General features: G+C 38.8%; 1 protein-coding gene across 3 annotated transcripts; it reads left to right on the forward strand.

Annotated features, from left to right (window-relative positions):
• The first annotated feature begins 51 nt into the window (after positions 1-51).
• On the forward strand, positions 52-25,061 carry CSTF2 (cleavage stimulation factor subunit 2). Of its 3 annotated transcripts, none has more exons than XM_027086090.1 (15): positions 64-161; positions 1,500-1,578; positions 1,922-2,091; positions 3,326-3,462; positions 3,958-4,077; positions 4,172-4,309; positions 6,657-6,780; positions 9,627-9,692; positions 11,019-11,081; positions 14,289-14,430; positions 15,222-15,397; positions 15,559-15,851; positions 19,296-19,406; positions 20,489-20,614; positions 22,750-25,061. In XM_027086090.1, the coding sequence occupies exons 1-14, from the start codon at positions 104-106 to the stop codon at positions 20,609-20,611; spliced, it is 1,800 nt and encodes a 599-aa protein (XP_026941891.1). In that variant the 5' UTR covers positions 64-103; the 3' UTR covers positions 20,612-20,614; positions 22,750-25,061. The 3 variants fall into 3 exon arrangements, with proteins under 3 accessions (XP_026941892.1, XP_026941891.1, XP_026941894.1); XM_027086093.1 differs by lacking the exon at positions 9,627-9,692 and adding an exon at positions 13,581-13,640; XM_027086091.1 differs by lacking the exon at positions 9,627-9,692 and having other exon boundaries at positions 52-161; positions 22,750-22,977.
• Positions 25,062-25,227: the final 166 nt, after the last annotated feature.

A 25,227-nucleotide genomic window follows, 5' to 3' on the forward strand; every position in this document is an offset into this window, starting at 1 on the left:
AGGAGTTTCCGGCTCACGCGCCGTACGGAAGCGTGTTCGGCGCTGGGCTCACGCGCCGTACGGAAGTGTGCTCTGGCGCACCGGAAGCCGTTGGAAGAGAGCGATGGCGGGTTTGACTGTGAGAGACCCTGCGGTGGATCGTTCTCTACGTTCGGTGTTTGGTGAGAGGAATTCGGTGGAGCCAAGCATCGGGGAGGGACAGAAAAAGACAGGGATCGGCGAGGAATGCCCCCCTGCACCTCACACATCGCCGCGGGGCTTGCAGTTCGACCTGCCTATCCCAGGCGGCCAGCCTGGTGGACTCGTGGGCAAAGTGATGCTCCCCTTCCCCCGAGGTTTCGCAGCCTTTTCACGATGTGGCTGAGGAAGTTACACCAGCGTTCAGCTTATATGCGTTTCTCTTTTCATGAGCTTCAATTATTATCCAGAAGCGAGGGCTCATGGCAACTGTCCCGTACTACTTCTCACCCCCAGTCCCAGAATACAGGTTGTGTGCTAAGGGTATAGATCCTTGTGTCCACTTCCCGCCCTCTCATAAGGGCTTTCATCCTCTGCTTTTTCCCCGTTACATTTTAGTTCGTCGTTAGTGGTAGCGACTACCCGGCGTCTTAAGGTGGATTGTAAATAAATGAATGAATGAAAGACTAAGACCTCATCGAAGAAATTTTAAAGAGGGTGGAGTCTATTCTGAGTAATCTTTTCAGCCAAAATAAGTTGTTTATTTTAAAGTATGTGTGGTGATTTTAAAGCATCTTTTGGAAGGAACATGACAAAACAGTGCAGAATATATATATATATATATTTTTTTACGGAACTATAGTTGATTTACAACAATTTTTAAACATCCTCCAGTACATTCATGGTCATTCTCCTTTGAGTGCGTGTATATGTAGAAATACGGACATATGAGCCGGCTTTAAAAATTATAATATTGACATTTTTAGTAGTTATTGATAAGACTTAAACACCTTCAGGTAAATACTAATGCCTAAGTATTTATTTTCACCATAGTTAAGGAAAATCTAACACATATCAGTTAAGTCTGAGAACTGATACTTAGGAGTGCCTACACCTTTTGTGTTTAGTCTAACTGGTTTATTTCTCTTGTAAATAAAGTCAGCAGACAGGATTGAAATCTTGTCTAAGGGAATACGGTGGAACCAGGATTGGAGGAACACTGTATTTGAACCAGTTGTTACATTTTCTTTTTTTTTTTTAACATCTTTATTGGAGTATAATTGCTTTACAATGGCGTGTTAGTTTCTGCTTTGTAACAAAGTGAATCAGTTATACATGTACATATGTTCCCATATCTCTTCCCACTTACGTCTCCCTCCCTCCCATCCTCCCTATCCCACCCCTCTAGGTGGTCACAAACCACCTAGCTGATCTCCCTGTGCTAAGTTGTTACATTTTCAGTGATATATGTAGATACTTTCTCACTAAAGATCTAGGTTACAAACTCAGAGTTTTGATATGTTATCTATTTTCTTCCTTAGTGGGGAACATTCCATATGAGGCTACTGAAGAGCAATTAAAGGACATCTTTTCTGAGGTTGGACCTGTTGTTAGTTTCAGGTGAGATTCCCCTTTTACCACTTGGTGGAAGTTTCTTTAAAATCACCACAAATTTGGCCCTTAGTAATAATGGCAAGCCTTTTACTGGTGAGTTTTCACATGCATTCTTCTTGTTTGTTTGTAACAGCTTTATTGAGACGTAATTCACATATCTTACAATTCACATTCATTTTTACTAAAAGATACATTTTTTTTCACTTAAAAAGATGTGTAAAAAGTATTTCAGTGAGACAGAGCGATAAGGTTATTTGTCTTATGGTAGATCAAATTAGAACATGGCAATGTTAGTGGGAACCCTGTGTGTATGTAACACTTGTGCCTGACACTTGGTTCTGCTCTCCAGGTTGGTATATGATAGGGAGACAGGAAAGCCAAAAGGTTATGGCTTCTGTGAATACCAAGACCAGGAGACAGCACTTAGTGCCATGCGAAACCTAAATGGGCGCGAATTCAGTGGGAGAGCACTTCGAGTGGACAATGCTGCCAGCGAAAAGAACAAAGAAGAGCTGAAGAGTGAGTATAAACCCAAGCTGTGTGCAACATGAGTTAGTAAAGATGTAACAATGAAGATTTTCCACTTAATGATATGTTTTAGCATCTGCTGAAATGGTTGTCAGCCACACAGCTTCTTTACCTGACCCACCTGAGGTACCTGTATTAGGGAAGTGTGTATCTTTGAGAAATAAGGTAAAGTTGACTTAAGTCCTTCCATTGCCAAGGAGTTGATTTCCAGTTGAAGATGAATTACAGGTTTACCACGCCATTAGTTATGTTAACTATGTCTGTCATTAGTGTTTGCCACTCCTGTAATGTTGCCAGATGTGTAACTGATGGGGATACCGAGGCATTCTCATGGCTTTTTTCATGAGGTAATAGATCCAGAAATTCCATTTTGAAATTAGATTTTTTTTCTATTTGAAACTTTTGCTCCTGAAATGACTTGTGAAAGGAAATGGATATCCCTAGTCCCTAATTTATGTTAACATTGTTCATCTATACAATCCTGGTCTCAGCTTTCCTTTGAGAGTAGAAAATACACTTTGTCACTTTCCTACACAGAAATAAAAGACTTGCAAGTCACTTATTTCTTTTCTTTTTCTTTTTTTTTTTTTTTTTTTGCGGCACGCGGGCCTCTCACTGCTGTGGCCTCTCCCAGTGGCCATGGCTCACAGGCCCAGCCGCTCTGCGGCATGTGGGATCTTCCCGGACTGGGGCACGAACCCGCATCCCCTGCATCGGCAGGCGGACTCCCAACCACTGCACCACCAGGGAAGCCCTCTTTTCTTTTTTTTAAAAAAAAATTTATTTATTTATTTATTTATTTTTAGTCACGTTGGGTCTTCGTTGCTGCGCATGGGCTTTCTCCAGTTGCATTGAGCGGGGGCTACTCTTCGTTCCACTGCACAGGCTTCTCATTGTGGTGGCTTATTGTGGAGCACAGACTTCAGGGGCACATGGGCTTCAGTAGTTGTGGCACGTGGGCTCAGTAGTTGTGGCACACGGGCTTAGCTGCTCTGTGGCATGTGGGATCTTCCCTGACCAGGGATTGAACCCGTGTCTCCTGCATTGGCAGGCGGATTCTTAACCACTGCGCCACCAGGGAAGTCCTGCAAGTCACTTATTTCTAAGCTCCAGAAAATTTAAAGTTATCAACAGGTCCTTACAGCAACCCTGGAAAGTAGATACTTGAAATGATTTAGCTCTTTAATTTGCCTCCTTAATGTTTTTGTACTTTCTTCCCAATCAGGCCTTGGCACTGGTGCCCCTGTCATTGAGTCACCTTATGGAGAGACCATCAGTCCTGAGGATGCCCCTGAGTCCATTAGCAAAGCAGTTGCCAGTCTTCCACCAGAGCAGATGTTTGAGCTGATGAAACAAATGAAGGTAAAAGGAGGCATTAGGTTATGGAAAATCATAGCATATCAACTCTTCAAGAAGTCATTGATGTTAATGGAAATTAACATTGAGTTAATGGAAATGATTTCCTGAGCTCAAATAGAAAGTGTGCCTGTTGACCAACATTTCTTGCACCTTCAGTATTCCATATGTGCACAGTGTATTGTATATTTCATACAAAGAGCTTTCCATTTTTTGTACACAAACACACCTACACAATCTGGCAGGGTTTTTGTGGCCCATAGATATCAAATGTAGATGTTAAAATGTGGCTTTTTTCCTAAATGGTGTTATTATGGTATTTGAAATGCCTCTTCCTTCTCTTGCCTGCCATGACCAAGATTTTGTGTGCTATGTAAAAACTGATAATAGCTTTAAAAGCCTCTTGAATATTACATTTCTCAGATGGGAATAGCTCTAAATCACTGTCAATTTCTGAGTAATAAGTTTTGAACCTGATGATGAATCTGTTTATCTTCACAGCTCTGTGTCCAGAATAGTCCTCAGGAAGCACGGAACATGTTGCTTCAGAACCCTCAACTGGCTTATGCTTTGCTACAAGCCCAGGTAGTGATGAGAATTGTGGATCCAGAAATTGCCTTGGTGAGTGCTTCTGGTTCTTTTATGGAAATGCTAGGGTAAACCTTGAGTGGGGTAGAAACAGACAGCTCATAGATTTGTCTTTTCATTTTTTTAGAAAATTCTGCATCGCCAGACAAATATCCCAACACTGATTGCAGGCAACCCTCAGACGGTCCACAGCGCCGGACCTGGCTCAGGATCCAATGTGTCGATGAACCAGCAGAATCCTCAGGCCCCTCAGGCCCAGTCTTTGGTAGGACTTTATCCCTTAACATTTTTGAACTGCCTTGAAAATGTCATTTTCATTTTAGGAGGATATATTGGAAGAAGAATGGTGAGCAGCCAGAGATGATAATTTCAGTTTCCAGGCATAAAAGCAGTTAACAGGGTTGCAGAGTACATGACATCTGAATGAATACAGATTTAGTGCCAAGTTTGTAAAACAGAGATCCTTCCTTTATGCCCTTTTTTTATAAGCTGATTTTGTGTATATGTGCATGTGTGGCACTGTGGTTGGCACTTTGTTATTCCATATACATTGTCTCATTTAATACTTAGAGCGGTTGTATGAGGTCGGCACTCTTCTTATCTCCATTCCCACTGATGAAAAAAGTAAAGCTTATTTTCCAAGTGTGACACAAAACCCTGAAGCCATGAAAAATTGGTATATTTGAAAACTGAAAAACTTCTGAACAGAGAAAAAGAAATAAACACCAAAGACAAATGACAAATTGGGAAAAAGTATTTGCCACACACGTGATGGACAGCAGGCTGATTACCTAAGGGCCATTAGTCATATTCAAGAATGTTTATTGCCACATTTTAATAGTGAAAAATTGGAAACATCCTAAATGTACAGCAATGAAAGAATGGAGAAAATGTGGTATATTTATCCAATGAAATACTCTACAACAGTTAAATAAACTACATGTGTCACCGTGAATGACTTTCAAAAATGTAGTTTCATATAGCAGTTAGGATGAACTAGGATACATGGTATCAACACAGGTAACTCAAAAACATAATGCCATACAGAAGTGAAAATAAGTGAATGTGGAAGTATTTCCAAAATACAGGATGTATGTGTCTGTACATATCCCAAGAACATGTTGAGTGAGTTGCAAAGAATGTGTTTAGTATGTAATGGTGTACATAAAATTTCAAAACATCTATAAGAATTCTTAAGTGGTTGTCTAAGAAGGGGATACAGGATGCAATGGGGAAGACCATACAGGAGATTTCAATTATGTATGTGATTTGTTTCCTAAGCTATGTGGTTATTTTATTCTCTATACAACTTATATGTCTGAAATTTTTCATATTAAAAAACACCTCCTATAAATTAGTAAGAAAATTACCAATAACCCAGTAGAAAACTATGCAATGGACATGAACAGTTCATAAGAATGGAAATACAAATATATATTAAATGTATGAAAAGTATTCAGCCTCAAAATAAGATAAATGTGAATGAAGTACAATAAGCTATCATTTTTCACCTGTTAGATGGGCAGAGGTAAACAATTTGGATGGCTCATACAAAAGTTATGGTGAGGGTCAGCAAACATCTTCTAAATGGCCAAATAGTAAATATTTTTTGGCTTTGCAGGTCGTGGAATTTGTCTTAACTACTCAGCTCTGCCATTGGAGTGTGAAATGAACCACAGACAGTACATAAACAAATGTGCATGATTGCATTCCAATGAAACTATTTATGAAACCAAGCAGTGAGCCAGATTTGGCCCATGGGTCATAGTTTACTATCCCCTGCTCTGATTCAATAAATACTTTTTCAGAAATAGAAAGGAAATAAATTAAGGTCCAGAGAGGTTAACTGCTCCAAAAATAACAATCTAAGTGGCAAATCCAGGATCTGAATCTGGTTCTGTCTGACATCATAACCTGTTTTCTCTTAACCACCTCACTCTACAGTTTCCTCTTTTCTATTCTAGAGTTTTGTTTGTGTTCTCTGAGAATATATGTAATTTTTTAAATATTTATATATATCTTAGTTTTTATTTTTCTATTCCAAGGGGCTGCTCAGTTCTTTTGGGAATACACAAATGAAAACATAACATTCCCTTTTCCTCCGGAGCTTTAATGTAGCATTAGAAAAATTTTACATCCCCCTCCCAAGTAGAACTATTTCTGAGGACAGCAATGAGAAAAGATTGGTCAAAGAAAATTTTTCATCTTAAAAATGTAGACTACCAGCAGTTCTGTTTTGTTTTTTTTTTTAAGTCCTCATTTCTTCTTGCATTCAAGGCACTTTTTTTTAAAACTTTTACTGCCAGGCCCTCGTCTCTAAGTCAACAAATAGGTGCTATATATGGCCTCACCACACAGATAAGACTTGTCAACCTCTGCTTTTATAGTACTGTCTGTCGTAATTGTGTTCTGTGTAACCAGGCTCATTGCATGTATTACAGCTTCTGTTCAAAGTGTGTTATAAATCTAATGCTGCATGAGACGTGCTGTCAGAAAAGGGTATTTGGTAGACTATTTGGGGGTGTCAATTTGAAGAGTTATTTAAGGTCATAGACTTTGTGTGTTGAGTCTTCACAGGGGCATATACATACTCTGGTTTTTCTCTTGGTCAGAGTGGAATGCATGTCAATGGCGCACCTCCTCTGATGCAAGCTTCTCTACAGGCTGGAGTTGCAGCACCAGGGCAGATACCAGCCACTGTAACAGGACCTGGGCCTGGTTCCTTAGCTCCTGGAGGTACGTTTTCATTTAGAATTTTCACCATTTTGGTATTTTGCTAGAGTTTTGTTATAGCAAATGGCAGAGTGTAGCCAAATTATTATGTGGCAACGAGATCTTGATATTAAATTAATGTATAGCTAGGCAGTATATATCCTAGGTGGAAGAAGTAGTTGATTTCTTATATACACATCCTATATGTCTGATTATGAGAGCAGAGGAAAGAACAGTAAATTGGAAAAGTACAGTAAAATTCCAAGTTAATGAGGGGAAAAAATAGAATGAATGGAAACTACACCAAGCCAGCAAATATAGAGAAAAGAAAATTACATTGTGAAGTAAGTAATAATAAACATAGAGTTAAGGTAGAAGGAATAAAATCTCATATAGTCATTATTCTGCTAAATGTGAATGGACTGAATTCTCCCACTAAAAGCCAGACTGTCAGATTAGGTTAAAAAGTACATGCGGGAAAAAAAACAGAAGCAAAATGCCTGGTTGCATTTGTTATTATATGTAACAAACATAACATTGGATTTCATGAAATATAATTAGACCAAACAACAAAAGGGAAAAAGAATTCTAAAAACTAATATGTTCACTAAAATTGTGTATATAGGAATTAATATTGCGCTTGTAGCTTTTCGTCATTTAACAATCATAACTTAAAAAGTTATGGGTGAAATAGGTGATTCCTCATATAAAACACCAGTATGAACATACGATGTGTATCAGTATTTAAAGTTTTTTGCACAACAAACTCACTTCTTGTTAATTTATCTAATCTGGGTTAGATTTACTACAACACAACTAATGGGCAATAATTTGGCCTTAAATTGTTCTGGTTTATAGAGAAACCAGTCTAAAGAGCTAAGTTGACAGGGAATGGGAGAAGGGATTTTCACTTATCCTATAGAGTTACCATTAAACTTAAATTATCTTTTATTGAAAGAAATAGATTCTGTGTTTTATACATTTTTTGTGCTATAGGTACCTAGCTTACCTTAAAATATCACAAGTTGTAATGTGATCCTACTACACATAACAAGTGTGCAACCCATGACATATGCAGCTCATTACATGAGTTGAAAAACACCCAAACTGGTCTATACCCTGTTCAGTGAGACAAGTACATGTCATGCACTTGGATGTCACAGCAATGTCAAGTTGCTATAAAAGTGTCTACTCTCCATTTCTGTAGTTAACAATCACGAACTGTTAACATACAGTGTGTATCATTGTCATTTGTAGACCACACTGACAAAAAAAATCTGTAGACAAAAAATAAGTAAGGATGTTGAGAAATAAAATAATGGAATCAATAAGCTTGATTTAATATAGAGAGGGAGCCTTATATCTTTTGATTGGAAAATATACTCCCCCCATTAAAAAAATGACCATGTACTTAGCCATAAAATAAAAACAAATTTTAAAATGTAGAGATTTTACAGGCTGCATTCTCTGATTATAAGCCAATAAAGTTAGAAATAAATAATTTAAAGGTGACTGGAAAGAACCTTTACTTGTAAAGTTAAGGAACATATTCTTGGTAATCCTTGAATTAAAAGAGAAAATAAAAAGATATTTATAAATTATCTAAAAGACAACAAAAAGTAGTACACTTCATACAAAAAAGTGCAGGAAATAGTGAAAGCAGTACTTAAACGAAAATGAATACCCTTAAGTGCCTTATTAAAGAACAAAGGAACTCTGCTAGTTCTAAAGTATTAGAAAAATAATTTTTAAAAAACCCAAGGTACCAAGAAGAGGGAATTAATAAATACAAAAGTTGAAAGTAAGTGTAAAAGAAACTTAAATAATTGAATTTTCAAGTGATATTTTTTATGCGTTTGTAGCATTTATAGTTCTGAAGTTATTGAAACTTAAAACTTCACTACAATTTTTGAGATACCCTGTACGAAGCTCTTTGGCTGTTGATGAGAAGAGGGAACAAACTAGTAGAAAAGTAGGCAAAGAAAATGAGTAGGTACTTCATAGAAGAGCACATCATAGAAGAGCAAATCCAAATGGCAATAAACATTCATTTATATTCAGGGGATTTCGAATTAAATAACGAGATTTCACTTTACTTAAACCCGTCCTACTAGCAAAAGTTTCAGAGATGACACTTAATATTGGTGGGGAGAGTGGTAGTATACATTGCTGGTGGAAATGTGAACTTTTTAAGCCTTTTAAGAAAGTAGTCTCACATTAAAAATTCATATACACTTTGACCCACCAATTCTACTTCTGGGAAGCTAGTCCATATAGATAAAAGTGCCATTATGTGATAGTGTAGTATGATAAATTACCCATATTGCCTTCTGCCATTGCTTTCCTCAGATCCTAAATTTTTGTATTGTTTTGATGAGTGGTCTGAATAAATCATAGAATGTTATAGCTAGAAGAGAGCTTTGAAATCATTTAGACCTCAAATGTTAGTGTGCATTAGCATCACCTGAAGGGCTTATGAAAACACAAATTGCTGGTCTCCACACCCAGAGTTTGCATTTCAGCAGGTCTGAGGTAGAGCTCTAAGCTTTGCAGTTCTGACAAGTCTCTGGTGATGCTGACGCTGCTGGTCTGGGACCACATTCTGAGAAAACACTGTTTAAATAAACTCGTTCACTTTACAGATGAGGAAGCCTGAGGGTATGTTAATTTTATCAAATCAGTTGTTCAAAATGACAATTACTTAGTAGCATTGGTAGGGCTAGCACAGACTCAGGTTCTTAATTCATGGCTCTTTGGTGCCTGGCATGTTAAATGGGATAAGAGAATGTGACATGTATTGTACTTGGGTATTTTAGGTGAGTATTAATGAACTGCAAACAGTTCAGCTTGTCTTTTCTCCCCACTCGCAGCATATATTGTTCCTTTGAGGAAAACAGAATTATTGCTACGTGGGAAGGACCAGACAAGGACTTATGGTACATGTTTAGTCTTTGTATAGCAATCATAGCCCTGCTGGTTAGAGCAGACGTGTCATTCTCAACACTATTAGACCCAGTGGCTCCTTTTTGTAACATATCTTGCAGTGACCCTTTACTATCCTGAAATGAAATGCACAGGTGACATAGCATACTTAACATGGCTTCCAAAAAATCAGTATAGTTACCCTAACTATAATATAAAGGAGAAGTAAAAGGAAATTAATTTATAGTAAAAGAATATTATAAATACGCAAGTATTCAAGCACAGCTACACTAGAAAACAATAAATAGCAGTCAGATGCTTGCACCAATACTATAAAAGTAAAAGACAGACCCAGGTATGTTGTTTTGGCAATTCAGATACCACAAGGACTGTTGACATTGATGATGTGATTTTCTGAATGGTGAAAATGAAAACTCTTGGTAAAGTTCTTAACAAAACAAGATACAATACCCATAATTTACTCAGTAATTGCATTCTTGGAAAATTCAATGTGTGTGTGTGTGTGTGTGTGTGTGTGTGTGTGTGTGTAAAAACTGGACAAAGAAGCGCTTTGTTTACAAATAAAACAGACAAGTTTTAAGTTTAGATGACTATAAAAAAGGTTTTCATTTGTGTGAATGTTTAGCAAGACGTTTGAAAGTTTTGCAAGACAGGGTAATCCTTGATTTTGCAGAATTGTCTCATACGTTGCAGGACATCTAGTATCCCTGTTGGCTTCTCATAAAATGCCAGGCGTGCCCCCACAAATCTTTGTCACAACTGCAACAGTGTACCCCCCCATTTACAAAGTAAACTGGGAACAGTAGTGCCTCCTGTGGGAGGAGGTACATGGGTAAGTGCCATTGTTCTGTATTACAGAACTCCCTGCCAAAGTTTTTTTTTTGTGTGGTACGCGGGCCTCTCACTGTTGTGGCCTCTCCCATTGCGGAGCACAGGCTCTGGACACGCAGGCTCAGCGGCCATGGCTCACGGGCCCAGCCGCTCCGCGGCATGTGGGATCTTCCCGGACCGGGGCACGAACTCGCGTCCCCTGCATCGGCAGGCGGACTCAACCACTGTGCCACCAGGGAAGCCCCCTGCCAAAGTTTTGGTAACCAGTGAGATTACGAATTCTTCTTTAACTCACTTTTCTGTCACCAATGGCTAAAGTACAGTAACAAACTCCATCTTCTGTATAACTGCATTTAGTGGTACTTATGATCTTCCTGTATAGGTTTCTGCTTGTGGGGCAGAAAGAGGAAATTTGTTAACTCAGCCACTGTCCAAATTTTTTCCCCACTGTCCCAATTTGTTTTTCTTTCCTGCCCTTTATCTTCTAGGAGGAATGCAGGCCCAGGTTGGAATGCCAGGAAGTGGACCAGTGTCCATGGAGCGGGGACAAGGTAAATAAATATTAATGTCCGATTAATGTGGACTAGACATGGAAATGTTCTATATCTGTACTATCTGATATGGCAGCCACTAACCACATGTGGCTATTCAAATATTAAATTAATTAAATTGAAATTAGGTAAAATGTAAAACTCAGTTCCTCATTCACAGTAGCCACATTCTGAGTGCTCAGTAGCCGCATGTGGCTAGTGAATACCATACTGGATATTGCAGATATAGAACACTTCCATCATTGCAGAAAATTCTGTTGGGCAGCACTGTCTCGACTTCTATCTAGTGATTCAGAGCCCAGCTCTACAAGAATTGATGATGAAGCAAATTGATCCTTTGTTTCTATTTAATTTATGTCGCCTTTCCCTGATAGTTTAATGCCTCTACTTACATGGAGATCTGAGTAAGGAATTTTAATTATGACCATGTAATATGTGACTGGGTATGTGGAAGACTAAATTTAAACCCCAGAGAAAACTGGGAGGGGGTCAAAGGTCTGTGAAGCCTGCTTGGTAAGTGTATGTTATACTGTGGCAGTAACACTGGATACCACAGTGGCAGCCGCTCCAAAATGTCCACGTTATTTCTCTATGTTACTGGAGTTTGAAGAAAAGAAAATGCAGTGATTCGGTTGAAACCAATATCAGGAAGAGAGAGAGTGAGAAAACAGAAGGAACTAACAAAACTGAGTGCATCCTATAGGCCATGCACTTTAATTTTCATAAACAACCTTGTGAGTTAGGTGGCAGCACCTCAGTTTTCAGGTGAAGAGCTGGAAGCTCAGAGTTCTGAGTTACTTCCTCAAGGGGACATGGTAAGTAAATACTGGTATCTGAGTAACGTGGCCTGGGCTTGGTGCATTCGTCTTCTTTTCCAGCTAATAAGTGGCAGAGCTAAGATTCCAAAGTCCCTGACTCTGAAATCTATCCTCTTTCTGTCAATCACACTGCTTCTGTTTCCTTCCAGTGTCTTCTGTTCTTATTCATTGTGTCCTTGTGATGAGAAAGAACTGCTTTGGACAAGTGTAGGGAAGCTTAAGTTACTTCTTATTAGCATATGGTCTATAAGTAAAACCCATTAAAAAATTTTTTTTAATTGATTTTTTTTTGGCCACACCATGTGGCTTGCAGGATCTTAGTTCCCCAACCAGGGATTGAACCTGTGCCATGGCAATGAAAGTGCTGAGTCCTAACCACTGGACTGCTAGGGAATTCCCCAAAACCCTTTTTTTTTTTTAAGCAAAGTACTAAGATACAGGCCTATGCACTGTACTCCTTGTTTATGGTTTGTATACTGATATTGGTTGCTAAAGTGACAGAGCTAATAATCTTGTCAGGCAATTGACAATGGAACAAGCTCTTTGTCCAGACACCTCGTCTGAGCAGACCATGCTTTTATGCTATTGTGCCCTACCCCCCTCAGCTGCTATCAGTAGATCATGTATGTGCCCCAAAGTATTTTTGCAGTAGTGAGAAGGAACTAGAAGTTTCAGTCATACCTCTACCTCTCCCCCAGCCATCAGTAAATCAAACTTTGTTTAATACACACTTCCACAAGACATCTTCCTTGATACAGTTATCTTCACCTTTCTGGTCAAAAGTTAACAAAGGGAAATGACTTGAGTTTTGAAGGTATATCAAGGATGTCTTCATGAAGAGACAAAATGAGACTTTTCTTTTATACTTTTCCTTTAGTACCCAGCAGAGGAAGCAAGAATCTTTCATTTGTACCCAGTTTGTCATTCTTTTCCTGCAATCCATGCTTCTTTTACACATTTGTAATGTTGAAAAGAGACATTGAGATGTTTAAGAAGAGACTTCTTCTTGCCTTCTGCCACCTTTGTTTAGTGTTGGCACCCTTGTCATCTTATTAGTCTTTATTTGCTGATGTCATGATGTTTGTTTATCAAAAACTTACAGTGGCAGAGTACTTCTTGAGGAGTAATATTCTCTTTCTTTGTCTAAAGTTCATTCACTGCATTTCCCCATTTGATAGCAGAAATTTTTGTGCTTTAAATTATGACAAAAATAATACTGTGCCACTTCTGTTAATGGGCTTTTCCAGAATAAATCTTGCCTTCCAGATTCAGTGCAATTTCTTTCATTTTTTGCTTATGAAAATATGTTTACCTTCTTTGCCTAACTGGAGTTTCAGAAGCATCCTTTTTATATTTTGTTTCTCTTTTTCATAGTATCATAAGATTTAAGGGGAATCCCAGTAGGAGAGGTGTAAATTGAAAGTGGCTGGTTATTCCTGCCCAAATAAAATCAGTGGCCCACAGGTTTTACCTTAGGAAGCAATCTCATCAAAGCAGAACAGTTTCAGATCCCAAAGAAGCTTATATAGTTTAGGAAGATTTTGTAGCCCAGGGCAAGCTAATGAACTCTTGGCTCTTTAACTTATATGTGTAAATCTCCACTGTCTGTGTGCCTCTGCGTGTGTGTGAAAGCTATTTTAAGTGTCTGTTCTTTCTCCTTTTGAACTTACTGCTCACCTAGGAACCCTACAGCACTCGCCCGTGGGACCCACCGGGCCTGCATCAATTGAGCGAGTCCAAGGTACCCATTGTATCTGCGGGTTTCCTTTTGCTTGTGGTGTTCAGGGTGGGACGTTGAGAGGTAAAGGGCTGCTTGGCAGTCATCCTCACATTCGGAACCCAAAAGGGTAGTGTTTTGGGTTTTTTGTTTTTTCATTTTTTTTCCTTTTGGGGCCACAAGCCTAAGATTGACCTCTTCACACAGGGCAGAGAACATGGATGATATGGGCAACTGTCTGAGGCTGTACTCCCTCCCTACTGGTGTCAGGAGGCTTGGATGGAATAGCAATCTGTAAGGAGACAGCAGGTTCTTGCAGAGCCATGGCAGTGTTCACATATGCCAAGGCCCTACCTCTCTTTTGTGACTCTGGTCCTTGAACTAAGATTGATTATAAGCAAAACCAGGAGCCTCAGTTTCTTCAGGTTGCAGTGCTAGGCCTTGGCAGGTTGCTCCCCAGTTTGTTCTTTACATAATTCCATCCATACCTCTGACATGGAACAAATTCTGCCTATACCCTGCTTCTGTTCTTGAGCTGCAAGAGAAGTCTGTTGTGGTGAGGTTTCACCCACTCTAAGGGGTCTGAACTGTGTTGTCAGTGGCATATAGAGTCATTTCTTCTTGCCTTACATGTCCTTCACAGCAGTACCTCCCCATTTGTTTCCCTGTCAGTGCCGATGCAAGACCCCAGAGCAGCTATGCAGCGTGGGCCCTTGCCTGCCAACGTCCCAACTCCTCGAGGTCTGTTGGGAGATGCTCCAAATGACCCACGCGGAGGCACTTTACTTTCTGTAACTGGAGAGGTAGAGCCTAGGTAAGCACTGACACAGAAGGAAAAGATTGAAGGAATCAGAATTTCCGCTTGCTTTGAGAACAAAGTCTTTTCATACCAGTTGTGCCTGTTTGCTTACTTCAAAAGATAAATAAATATTCATGGCCACTGTCCAAGATGAAGCACTTCCCGGGCAGAACTATGTAGTTGAGTGTGTCATTTTGAACTAACCATTGCTACTCCATCCTCAGAAATTGGAAATTCTAGCACACATATCTAAACAGGAAAAAATTATATTGCTTATTGTTAGTAGTAATACTAATAATAGCAATAATAATAATAATAATTGGTATTAGTGGGGATTATGCCTCTCAATCTGCTCTGAGTACTTTACTGAGATCATCTCACTAAATCCACACAACAGCCCTGTGTGATTGATACTAATATCAGTCCCATGTTACAGATGAAGAAACTAAGGCTTAGAGAAGTTAAGCAAATGTGCCCAAGATCACACAGCTAATAAATGATAGAGCCTAGATTTGAACCCATACAGTAACCCATGTTCTTAAGCACCCTACTGCGTATTCATTATATATAATGGATATCCATTCATTCCTCCTTAATTTGAGTGCCCTGACCAAATACGAAATTCTAGAATACATGGATTTACATCTCGATAGCTTTTCTTTGACCTGTTTTGTGTTATTCTGTTAGTATTTGTAGACTGATGTTTGCATCAGCTCTTTATCTAATTTTACTGATCTTCTGGTTGACACTTTTTTCTTATTGTTTTGTTCTGTTTTAAAATATAACATTTTTTTCTCCATCTCTAGAGGTTACCTGGGACCACCTCATCAGGGTCCGCCCATGCACCATGTCCCTGGCCATGACAGCCGTGGCCCACCCCCACATGAGATGCGAGGAGGGCCGTTAGCTGAGCCCAGACCTCTAATGGCAGAGCCAAGAGGACCCATGCTAGATCAGAGGGGTCCACCATTGGATGGCAGAGGTGAGGGGAAACCACGTCACAAGGCTGACTGGTATTTGTGGGCTCATGATGATCGTGCTGTCTTAGGCTCCAATCTGGGATACAGAACGTTTATTTGATTGTTGGTTATTATTGCAGTAAAGGTGGTAGCTACCCAATGGTTTTCTTGCAACTTTTTATAGGTGGAAGAGATCCCCGAGGCATAGATGCACGAGGGATGGAGGCACGAGCCATGGAGGCAAGAGGATTAGATGCTAGAGGATTGGAAGCCCGTGCGATGGAGGCCCGTGCAATGGAGGCTCGTGCAATGGAGGCCCGTGCAATGGAGGCCCGTGCAATGGAAGTCAGAGGAATGGAGGCCAGAAGCATGGATACAAGGGGCCCAGTCCCAGGCCCTAGAGGCCCTATACCTAGTGGAATCCAGGGTCCCAGTCCAATTAACATGGGGACAGTTGGCCCCCAGGGATCCAGACAGGTATATGTAACTGTCACTTCTATGTGAAATCTTGATCTATTCAGGAATTGATTATTGAGGCTGATTATTACTGCTTTCTGATTTGGGTTGTTTTCTCAGCTTTTTGGGGAAGATTAGAATCTCCCTTCCTTTAGTTTCTCTGTTCCTTAGGGTGGTGGTTTTCTGACTACCAGGATTATAGTCCAAAAGTGTAACCTTGTCCCACAATTTCAAATTCCATTCAGAGCAGAATCCCTGATTTTAGGGGATAGAGAGCACATCAGTAGAATCTAGGCATGGATAATTTGAAAAATCTCCCCCAAATAATTTTAATGTATAACCCTAAGAACCACTGCATTAGAGCATATGAAGAGCTATTAGTGGTCATTTAGCTGATCTTAGGTTTGCAGAAATCTATTTTAATTTACTTTCATCACATAGCCTAAAGTGAATAGTGGAGTTGAAAGGCAATTTACTAATGCTTGTCTTAAAAGCTGTGCAACTAAATTCTTATCTCTTCTTTCTCTTTATTTGGCTTTCTCCAGCTATGTGTAATGGTGGTCTATGATTGTCTATGTGTTCTTATCTCCATCCTTTTTACCCTCCAGTTGGTTGCGGAGAGGTAGTACATGTGTATCTTCCCTCTGAGTTTGTTTTGTTTTGTTTTGTTTTTCGGCTAACACCTTCGTTTCACTCTAGCCCTTCCACCTTCATTTTTCCTCAGTGTGACTTCCTCATTCCTCTATGTACTTCTTTATCTCTTCTCTCTTCCATATGCTTCTGTGCCTTACTCCCTCTTGTGTGTGTGTGTATGCACAAGAGAGAGAACTGTATTGTCAGAGCTGGAATGGAACATGTCAGTCACCCAGTTCTCTCATTTTATAGGTTTGGAAACTGAGACCCAAGAATTCAGGTGGCTTATCCAAATTCACACAACTAAAAAGTGGCAGAGCAAGGAATAGAACCCACTATTTTCTCCGCTATGCTACTCTGTCTTGTTATCTGCACGTTGTATATGTGTGTCTATCCCTCCTCTCTAATATGAAATATGAATATGTTGTTTTCTGGTATGTATAGAAAAAAACTTTTCTATTGTTTTTCAAGTTTCACTTAAAAAAATGTGTTCCTGGGCTTTGATTTTTATCATACCCTCTATGGTCAGTAGCCTCATAATAAAAATGGGTTTTATGCTTTCAGTCAGTCGTTCAACAAATATTTATTGAGCACCTACTATATACCAGGCAGAGCTATAGGTACTGGGGATACAGCAGTGTGAACAAAACGAAGTCCTGCCGCCATGGAGCTTATATTCTAGTGGGGAGATAAATAACAAATAACTACATGATGTCCTTATATAGTTCTGTCAATAATTCTTTGGAGAAAGATGTCGAAAATAATGGTTGGAAGACCATTTATCAATAATTTCTTGCTCCTTTATCTGCTAGTACTCGAACTTATTACTCTAATATTATGTTTATTATAATTTTCATTAGTAGATTCTATAAAGCCAATTAGATCTGAGGTAGAGAAAATAAAAACTTTATCTTCAAACTTTAAAAAAATTGTTTACTATGTTTACTTATAAATAAATACATAAAATACATTCACTCATGTACAAAAGATATACAGTAAGAACCTCACTTCCTCCTCGTACCTGTCTCCCTTGTGACCCCCATCTCCTATAGATAATCACTTTTATTATAATGTATCTTTCTAGCAAATAAGAATATATATTCTTATTTTTGCAAATATGAATATATATGTATTCTTACTTTTTCCTCCTTTCACTGTTCTGCATCTTGTTTTTTAACCTAACAATATGTCCCTAACTCATAATTTTAAATCAAATTTTAAAATTAACTTCAGTCCACCTAGTTGGAAACTTGTTGGTAAAAGGCTTATTATTACTAGGGTGATTATATAACTTACTATCCACAAACAGGGACACATTTGAGAGTGCTGTTAGTAATTACTGTGGGGCAGAAGCTTAAACTGGGACTGTCTTAGCAAACCTGGATATGTAGTCAGCTGTATTATTACTTGAGAGCCTAGAACAGGCTCTTCTGGAAACTTTAAATGGCCATTATTAAATGGTTAGATCACATTACAGTACCTCAAATTAGTATTGACTGAAGCTTCAAAAAGGTTACTCTCATAGATTTTTCAGGTCTGTAACAGCTCATTAAGGTTCAGACTGGTCTCCGGATTCAGTATTTATAAAGAACAGAAAGTGATAATTTCTAGCAATCTGTACAAAGCTGTACTAATGCTTCTTGTCTCTGGTGTCTTTGGGAAATTAGTTAATGCATCCAAATGAATGTTCCACATAATAGAATTATTCAACCAAGTTTTTAAACTATTTTAATGAAAAATCATTTATGAAGTATACTATGCTTCCTTCTCTTCTTAAACAGGATACAAAAAATTATTTTGATCATTTTTGATTACTCAAGGTCATCATTAAACGTACCCATTATTGTATAGGCTATAATAGAAAGCATAGCATCTCCTGTTTTGGTTTCTGGTATCCTTCACTGTCAGGTTGTCACCTGGCTCTTCACATTGCTGTCATGATATCTGCTCCTAATGGTTCATCCACATTTCTTTCATGCTTTGCTGCTTCTCATCTGCTGGGGAAGCAGGTAACATGTTTGTTAACAATTTGTATTTAATAAGAGTACCACCTAAGCTCTGGGTAAATGCCTGAGTGTGAACATAAATCCAGCATAGGGACCTTTTAACAGTTATTCTAGGTGCTCTGAGGCCTTTTCCTTGGGTTCTGGTTGTCTTCCAAAACATTGAAACCATCGAAGATCTTAAGTACCAGTAAGCATGATATAACTGCACTTTGTTAACTCAGGTCAGTCGTGTTTCTTGGTCTGTATTTAACAGAAAGCAACTGCTGCATATTCTCTGAGGAAAGTTATAAAAAGCAAATGTTGGGCTAATAGTAGTCCTTTCCCTGGAGGCCTTCCCATCTCCTTTCTGCCTCTGCCATTATGATCATCTCTGCCTTACTTGTGGGATAGGGCCTGTGTCTGATTGAACTAGAGGTAGGTGGTATCCCTGTGAATGTAGCTTCTCCAGTGGACCAGCATACATTATTCTAGAATCTATCAGCTTTCGTTTCTGTTTCCACTGAGTGCTAGTTTCTAGAATGCCCTCAGTTTCCCCTGTGCTTATGTGGCTGAATTTTGCTTGATTTGATGGTATCCACTTGTGCCGTGTGATACTTGTTGATGATGCTGGAGCTGTTGTAAGAAATTTGTCAACTTGCTAGTTGATCTCTGGCTAAACCCTGCCTTCTGCTGATGCTAACAGTAGGAAATGATATTCAGTCATTAATTTGCTTTTTTAACTCATAGCCACAATCAGATATTTTTTCACATTGCTGTTATTACTGGCTTCTGGTTACCTAAATGAGAAGTACCGAAAATCTCTCTTCGTCTCTCTCTGTGCACATAGGTCCCAGTCATGCAGGGAGCGGGCATGCAAGGAGCGAGCATTCAGGGTGGAGGCCAGCCTGGTGGCTTTAGTCCTGGCCAGAACCAAGTCACTCCGCAGGACCATGAGAAGGTAAGTAATGCTGTCCAGCTGCCTCCATATGCACGAGTCTTTTGGAGTCCTCTTTTCACAGTCACCATGTGGAGGTCCTGGGTCTTCAGAGTCCCTTTGGAAGTGATGTTTTTACTCTTAGAACTCTTTATGATCTTGTCACCTGAGAATCTGTGGGCTTGGTCCTAAAATTCTTAAATGGATGTATGTGAATGGCAGCTTATCTTACATTTCATCTCATCTGCCAGTAGATTTTTTGTGTGCAGGCCTCATTGACCTGGAAATCCAAATCCCTTTCTTCCTCCCTTTTTTGCCTTATCCCTAAAAACAATAGCAGATTCCCCATGAGCATATCTTTCTGTTTCTATATTTGACCATTGTAGGGAGTTCATATCTGATAGAAAGGCTAAAACTTGTGAAAAGGAGAAACTTTTTTTTTTAATTTATTTTATTTTTGGCTGCATTGGGACTTCGTTGCCATGTGCGAGCTTTCTGTAGTTGCACGAGCAAGGGCTACTCTTTGTTGTGGTGCGCAGGCTTCTCATAGCAGTGGCTTCTCTTGTTGCGGAGCACGGGCTCTAGGCGCGTGGGCTTCAGTAGTTGTGGCACGCAGGCTCAGTAGTTGTGGCTCGCGGGCTCTAGAGCACAGGCTCAGTAGTTGTGGCACATGGGCTTAGTTGCTCTGCAGTATGTGGGATCTTCCTGGACCAGGGCTCGAACCCATGGTCCCTACATTGGCAGGCGGATTCTTAACCACTGCACCACCAGGGAAGTCCCAGGAGAAACTTTTAAAGCAGGATTAAAAATTGTAGACTTCCCAGGGCTCACAGGTGTCACCTTAGTCTGTAAGAATTTGGGGTTCATTAAGGTGTCTGTTTTGAGTCTTCTGATCTTAGGCATTGTACTTGTGTTTTTCATTGTGCCTTTTCTCACCAGCTGGTTTTAGTTTTTTCTCTGGTTTGGTTTGATTTTTTTTTTTTTTTTGGCCTGCTGTTTTTTGTGTGTGAACTATCCTTTCTCTGTTCTTCCTTTTTGGACAGAAGCTGGTGGTGTTTTTTTAGCTGCCATCATTAAAACTCACTACCTTTTTTTCCTCTGCACAGGCTGCTTTGATCATGCAGGTTCTTCAACTAACTGCAGACCAGATCGCCATGCTGCCTCCTGAGCAGAGGCAGAGTATCCTGATCTTAAAGGAACAAATACAGAAATCTACTGGAGCGCCTTAAAAGGTGAGCAGTCTTACCCTGCCTGAGTCAGACAAGCTCCTCGTGCATTTGGGATATATACTTTCAAGCTTAACCAACAAGACCCTCCAAGACCTGCACTCCTCTTGGCTAAACCCTTCACCCTTCAGTAGCTCAGTCCCTATCATGACAGGGGAAGGCTGTAGGCATTTGTTCAGTTATTGAATGGATTGTAATCTAATTTAACCTTTCTTTCCTAATGACAAAAGTGACATATGATCAATTTAACCAAATTAATCAAATACAGAAATGTAGAAAGTTCAGGGTAAAATCTCTGCCCTCTCAATCTCATTCCCTAGATAAAATATAATTTGATATGGTTTGATCATATATTCCTCCAGAATCAGTTGTTATTTTATTCCAAAATAAAATAACATAAATAAAATAAAATATTTCCCCATCAAAATGAAGAAAATACAAACCATTTCAATAAAATGTATAAGCATTCAGTTTCCAGTATTTATTTTACATTGAATACTTTGAGGTTAAACTATTACAGCACATAATTTAAGGTAGTGAATGTCCACCATCGCCATCAGTCCCTGTACATTTTAGAGGTTGCTGTACACTGCTGCCCTTATTTTTCTTGCTCATCAGTCAGGTAAAAAGGAACATAGTCATGTGACCTAACTTGATTACATGTATTGGCGTTTCTTTTTAAAAAAATTTTCCCCAGCATCTTGTATTTCATAAACAATTCTGCTTTCTAAGAACAGTTTAAAATGTACATTGTCCCAATATCAGTTGGAATATCACATTTTGAATTTCTGCTTTTTATTCCATCTTTATTATAATTCCCATCCATGTATTATCATATGACAGTGAACTCATTTACACTAACTAGCAGTCTTTACTAAATATATTGTATTTTAATCCATATTTGTAATGTTGTTAAAACATCCAAACTGGAAATGTGCATTATATCTATATCTAGACTTTAAATGACTGAACTTTAATGGGAAGCTGTCGTAGATGGATGGAGTAGACTTTCAGTATGACCAGCACTTTTAGTCCAGATACCCAAGGCATTCTATTTTCTTCAGTAAAAGTATAGACTATTATAGATCTATAAAAGTATAGACCTGTTATATTCAGAGGAATAGATATATTAAAAAAATTATTCCTCTCTTTTACTTTTTTCTAATTTATTTATGCCAGAGAAGGCATTCCCTACAATGTGAGGAAATTATGTTTTGGGATAGTAGAGGTAAAAATGTTTCTGAAAGTACTTTCATTGTGTATTCTTGCTTGTAAGATATCTCATTTTAAAGCCTTGCACATAAACCACAGGGCAAGGTTTTTTGTTTTAACTTTTATTTTGAAATAATTAAAAATTCACAAGAAGTTGGGAAAGTACTACAAAGAGCCTCGTGTACCCTTCCCCTAGCTTCCTGCAATGATAACATCTTGGGAAGCTGTTGTACACATACCTTTTTGGTTTATAGTGCAAAAGGAAGAAATTGACTTTGGTACCTTACCGTTAACTAGACTACAGACCTTATTCACCTTTTACCGTTTTTACTAAACCTGCATTAATGTGTGTGTGTGTGTACGCACACGTAGTTCTGTGTATGTAGTTCTATGCAGGGAAGGTTTTAATGTGTATTTGCTGGTATTTGTGCATACTGTAGCCGAGATGTTGGCTCTCCCTCCATCCTATACCTTGCTCATTGTGATCCAGCTCTGCTGTCACTGACAGGCTTATGTACCACTACCATCAGGTCAGTGGTTCTCAACCAGAGGCAGTTTTGCCCCCTACACGACATTTGGAAGTGTCTGGAGACATTTTTGGTTATCACAGCTTTAGGGGGTATGGTGTGCTACTGGCTTTCAGTGGGTGGAGACCGGAGATACTGCTAAACATCCTGTAATGCACAGGACATCCCCCAATAACAAGGAGTTCTCTGGCCCTAAACGTCAGTAGTGTTGAGGCTGAGAAACTCCGCTGTAAGGGATGATTACTTTGGGGAAGCAAGAGGCAGATACCTTAGGGATCTTTCCCTGGTGATTTGCTCATATGTGTAGCCTCCCTCCCCCACCTTTACTTTTTTTTTCCTGGTGTTTGGGGAAGAGAACTTTGTCTCCACTTCTGATGGCTTTCTCCCAACTTTTCCTTACAGGTTTTCAAAACTACCTGGCAACAAATCTGGAAATTAATTCCATAACTTTGTTGAAATGTTGCAAAAAGAAGAATTCTGCATCCTAACCCTTGAATGACTCAAATTGGTGCCAGGTGGAGGACTCCCATCACCTTCTCTCAGAACAAAATCAGTTCATTCTGTTGACTTAGTTTGTATGTTTTCTGTGACTTGAAATAAACTTTGAACACAATTTTAGTATACTGCAAATTGATATACATGACCTTTTTGCTTTTAAAAGGCTGAACACCAAGGGTGAAACCTTACATGTGTTTTCTACCCTTACTGCAGTATTGTACTTTAATATTATGTTGCCATAGCTCTGTTTTTCCTTTTAAGTTAACCATTTATTCTTCTTGATGATATTTGAGAATTTCTCAGAAACAGTGTTTTCTGGAACTTAGTTCTGCTTAGTTTGCTTCCAACAGGAATAATATTTGCCCTTTGAGAGCTTGCTAGAACTTCTGAGTCTACTGGGAGACAATAGCATGTGCTTAGAGCTGTAAAATGGTCAGAAGGCCAACAATGCAAAGAGCCTACCTAGGAGAGCAGTGTATTTAGTTTAGAAAAATCCAAATATCAAAATGTATTTTTTGGTCAGTACCAAGTCTATTCACATGCATAGTTCAGAGTTAAGACAAAGATGATGTATGATCACTGGTTTGAGTGTGTCAACAACACAAGAAACTGTTGACATTTTCTTGTCTGTTTTAAAACTCTTAAGTCTGGGTAGTCAACCTTAAAAGTTAAGAAAGCCACTAATTTTTCACATGTTCAAGGTGAAATAAACACTGAACAGAAATCAAACAAACAAAATACATTTCATCCTGCCTTCTAAATAATTACTAACCTACAGCCCTACCCAGTGACCAAATTTATTCTGGGAAACTAAAACATAGAAACTCTAAAACTTTTACATTTTTCTCATTTATTTTAAGAGGACCAAATGTAGAGCATAAGCTGTGAGATTGCCCTTTAGGCCTGCCCCTGCCTGCTTCCTTTCAAACAGGTGTGAACATAATCAGTGCCACTGGCTCTAACCTATTGCTCTTCCAGCCTAGTATTCTCTCTCATAGTGGCATTAAGGAGAAACATGATTTCTCTCCATCAGGCCAACCTCAAGAGGTTAAGAGGTGCCTTAATAATTAGTAAAGTTCCACTGGAACTACTCCTGAGCCTATTTATGTTCACAGAGTCCTAGCCTCTGGGTTAGGATTATGGTCAAGTGAATTAAAAGCCTGCCATAGGCTTAGAGAATGTAATAGCATATTGCTTACCTGTGAAGCAAAAGAATGCAAAGATAATCAACTTTATGAGAGACATTAAAATTGAGGGATTTTCTACTCTGATATGTAAACATTTACTGCAACAAAAATTTGCTGAATAAGATATTTGATATTACAACCTAGGAAGAAAAACTTGCTCAAAACAGCTGAGGAGCTTTCTAGGTATCTTGCTCATCCCCAGTTCAGGCTTAGATGTTGATTATGTGTAGGATTTATTATCATTACCTTTTCTGCCTACTTCCATGAACATTCTAGGCCTTGATATGTTGATTTTAGCAGCAGTCATATCTTGAAGTGTCAATATATTTAGACATTAAGACCAAGAGTACAGCCTTTCTCCTTAGGAACTCATTATAAGTTTCAAGAACACTAAGATTCCAAATCAAACTCACTGAAGATCAAATTATAATTTGGTCAACAGTTGTCTAGTAGGAACCATATCATCAAGGTTCCATTGTGCATGTTCCTAAAGCCTTATTAAATTTAAATTAGCTGAAATCCGGGAAATTGGTAACAGCAGGGGTATCCCAATCTATTCCCATGGAAACATCCATTAGTATTTTTTCCTGATGTCCAGTTAATAAATGAAACACAATTAGCTACCATGAGTTCATGACCTACCTTTATTTTGTTCAAACTAGTGACTGAAAAGATTGGTTTTACTAATCTTTCAAGTCATGTAGGTTTCTGGATAATTAGAAACAATCATTTATTCATTTTTGCTCACTTAATGGTAGAGAAATAGGTGCTATAATGTTGATTCAGTAAAAACATTCTTGTAAATCCAGTGATTTGAATTGTCTTTGGGCACAAAGAAATGTGGATTATTTTTCCTCTTTTAAGGGCCCCGATCTTCTTTCGTTCTACTGTTTCACTGTGACTACTGACATCCCAGAGCCAGGTGAATGGAATAAATAAAAAGCATTTCAATAGGAGAAAGAAAAGGCATTTTGCTGATGTCATTAGGTGAATGATTCCTTAATGAATGGGTATATATGAGCCAAAAAATGTGTTGTCAAAATTTTAAATTATCTTTTTTTAAGAATAGACATTAATAAAACCCCTTGATAAAAATGGCAATAAAGAATCCTTGTTGACTAAATAATCATCCTAAGATGGAGTTCAAGTTTTCACAATTATTTCCAACAGAACAATGCAAGCTAATGACAACATA

This window comes from Aethalodelphis obliquidens, unplaced genomic scaffold (assembly GCF_003676395.1).
Source record: "Aethalodelphis obliquidens isolate GAN/ISIS:26980383/991018 unplaced genomic scaffold, ASM367639v1 scaffold54, whole genome shotgun sequence".
In the NCBI taxonomy this organism is placed as follows: Eukaryota; Metazoa; Chordata; class Mammalia; order Artiodactyla; family Delphinidae; genus Aethalodelphis; species Aethalodelphis obliquidens.

Bases quoted from the DNA above. Each gene is read 5' to 3' on its own strand.
- CSTF2 (XM_027086090.1), top strand. From the start codon at position 104: ATGGCGGGTTTGACTGTGAGAGACCCTGCGGTGGATCGTTCTCTACGT. The intron at 162-1,499 runs GTGAGAGGAATT...TTTCTTCCTTAG, and splicing joins TTCTCTACGTTCGGTGTTTG to TGGGGAACATTCCATATGAG. The intron at 2,092-3,325 runs GTGAGTATAAAC...CTTCCCAATCAG, and splicing joins GAACAAAGAAGAGCTGAAGA to GCCTTGGCACTGGTGCCCCT.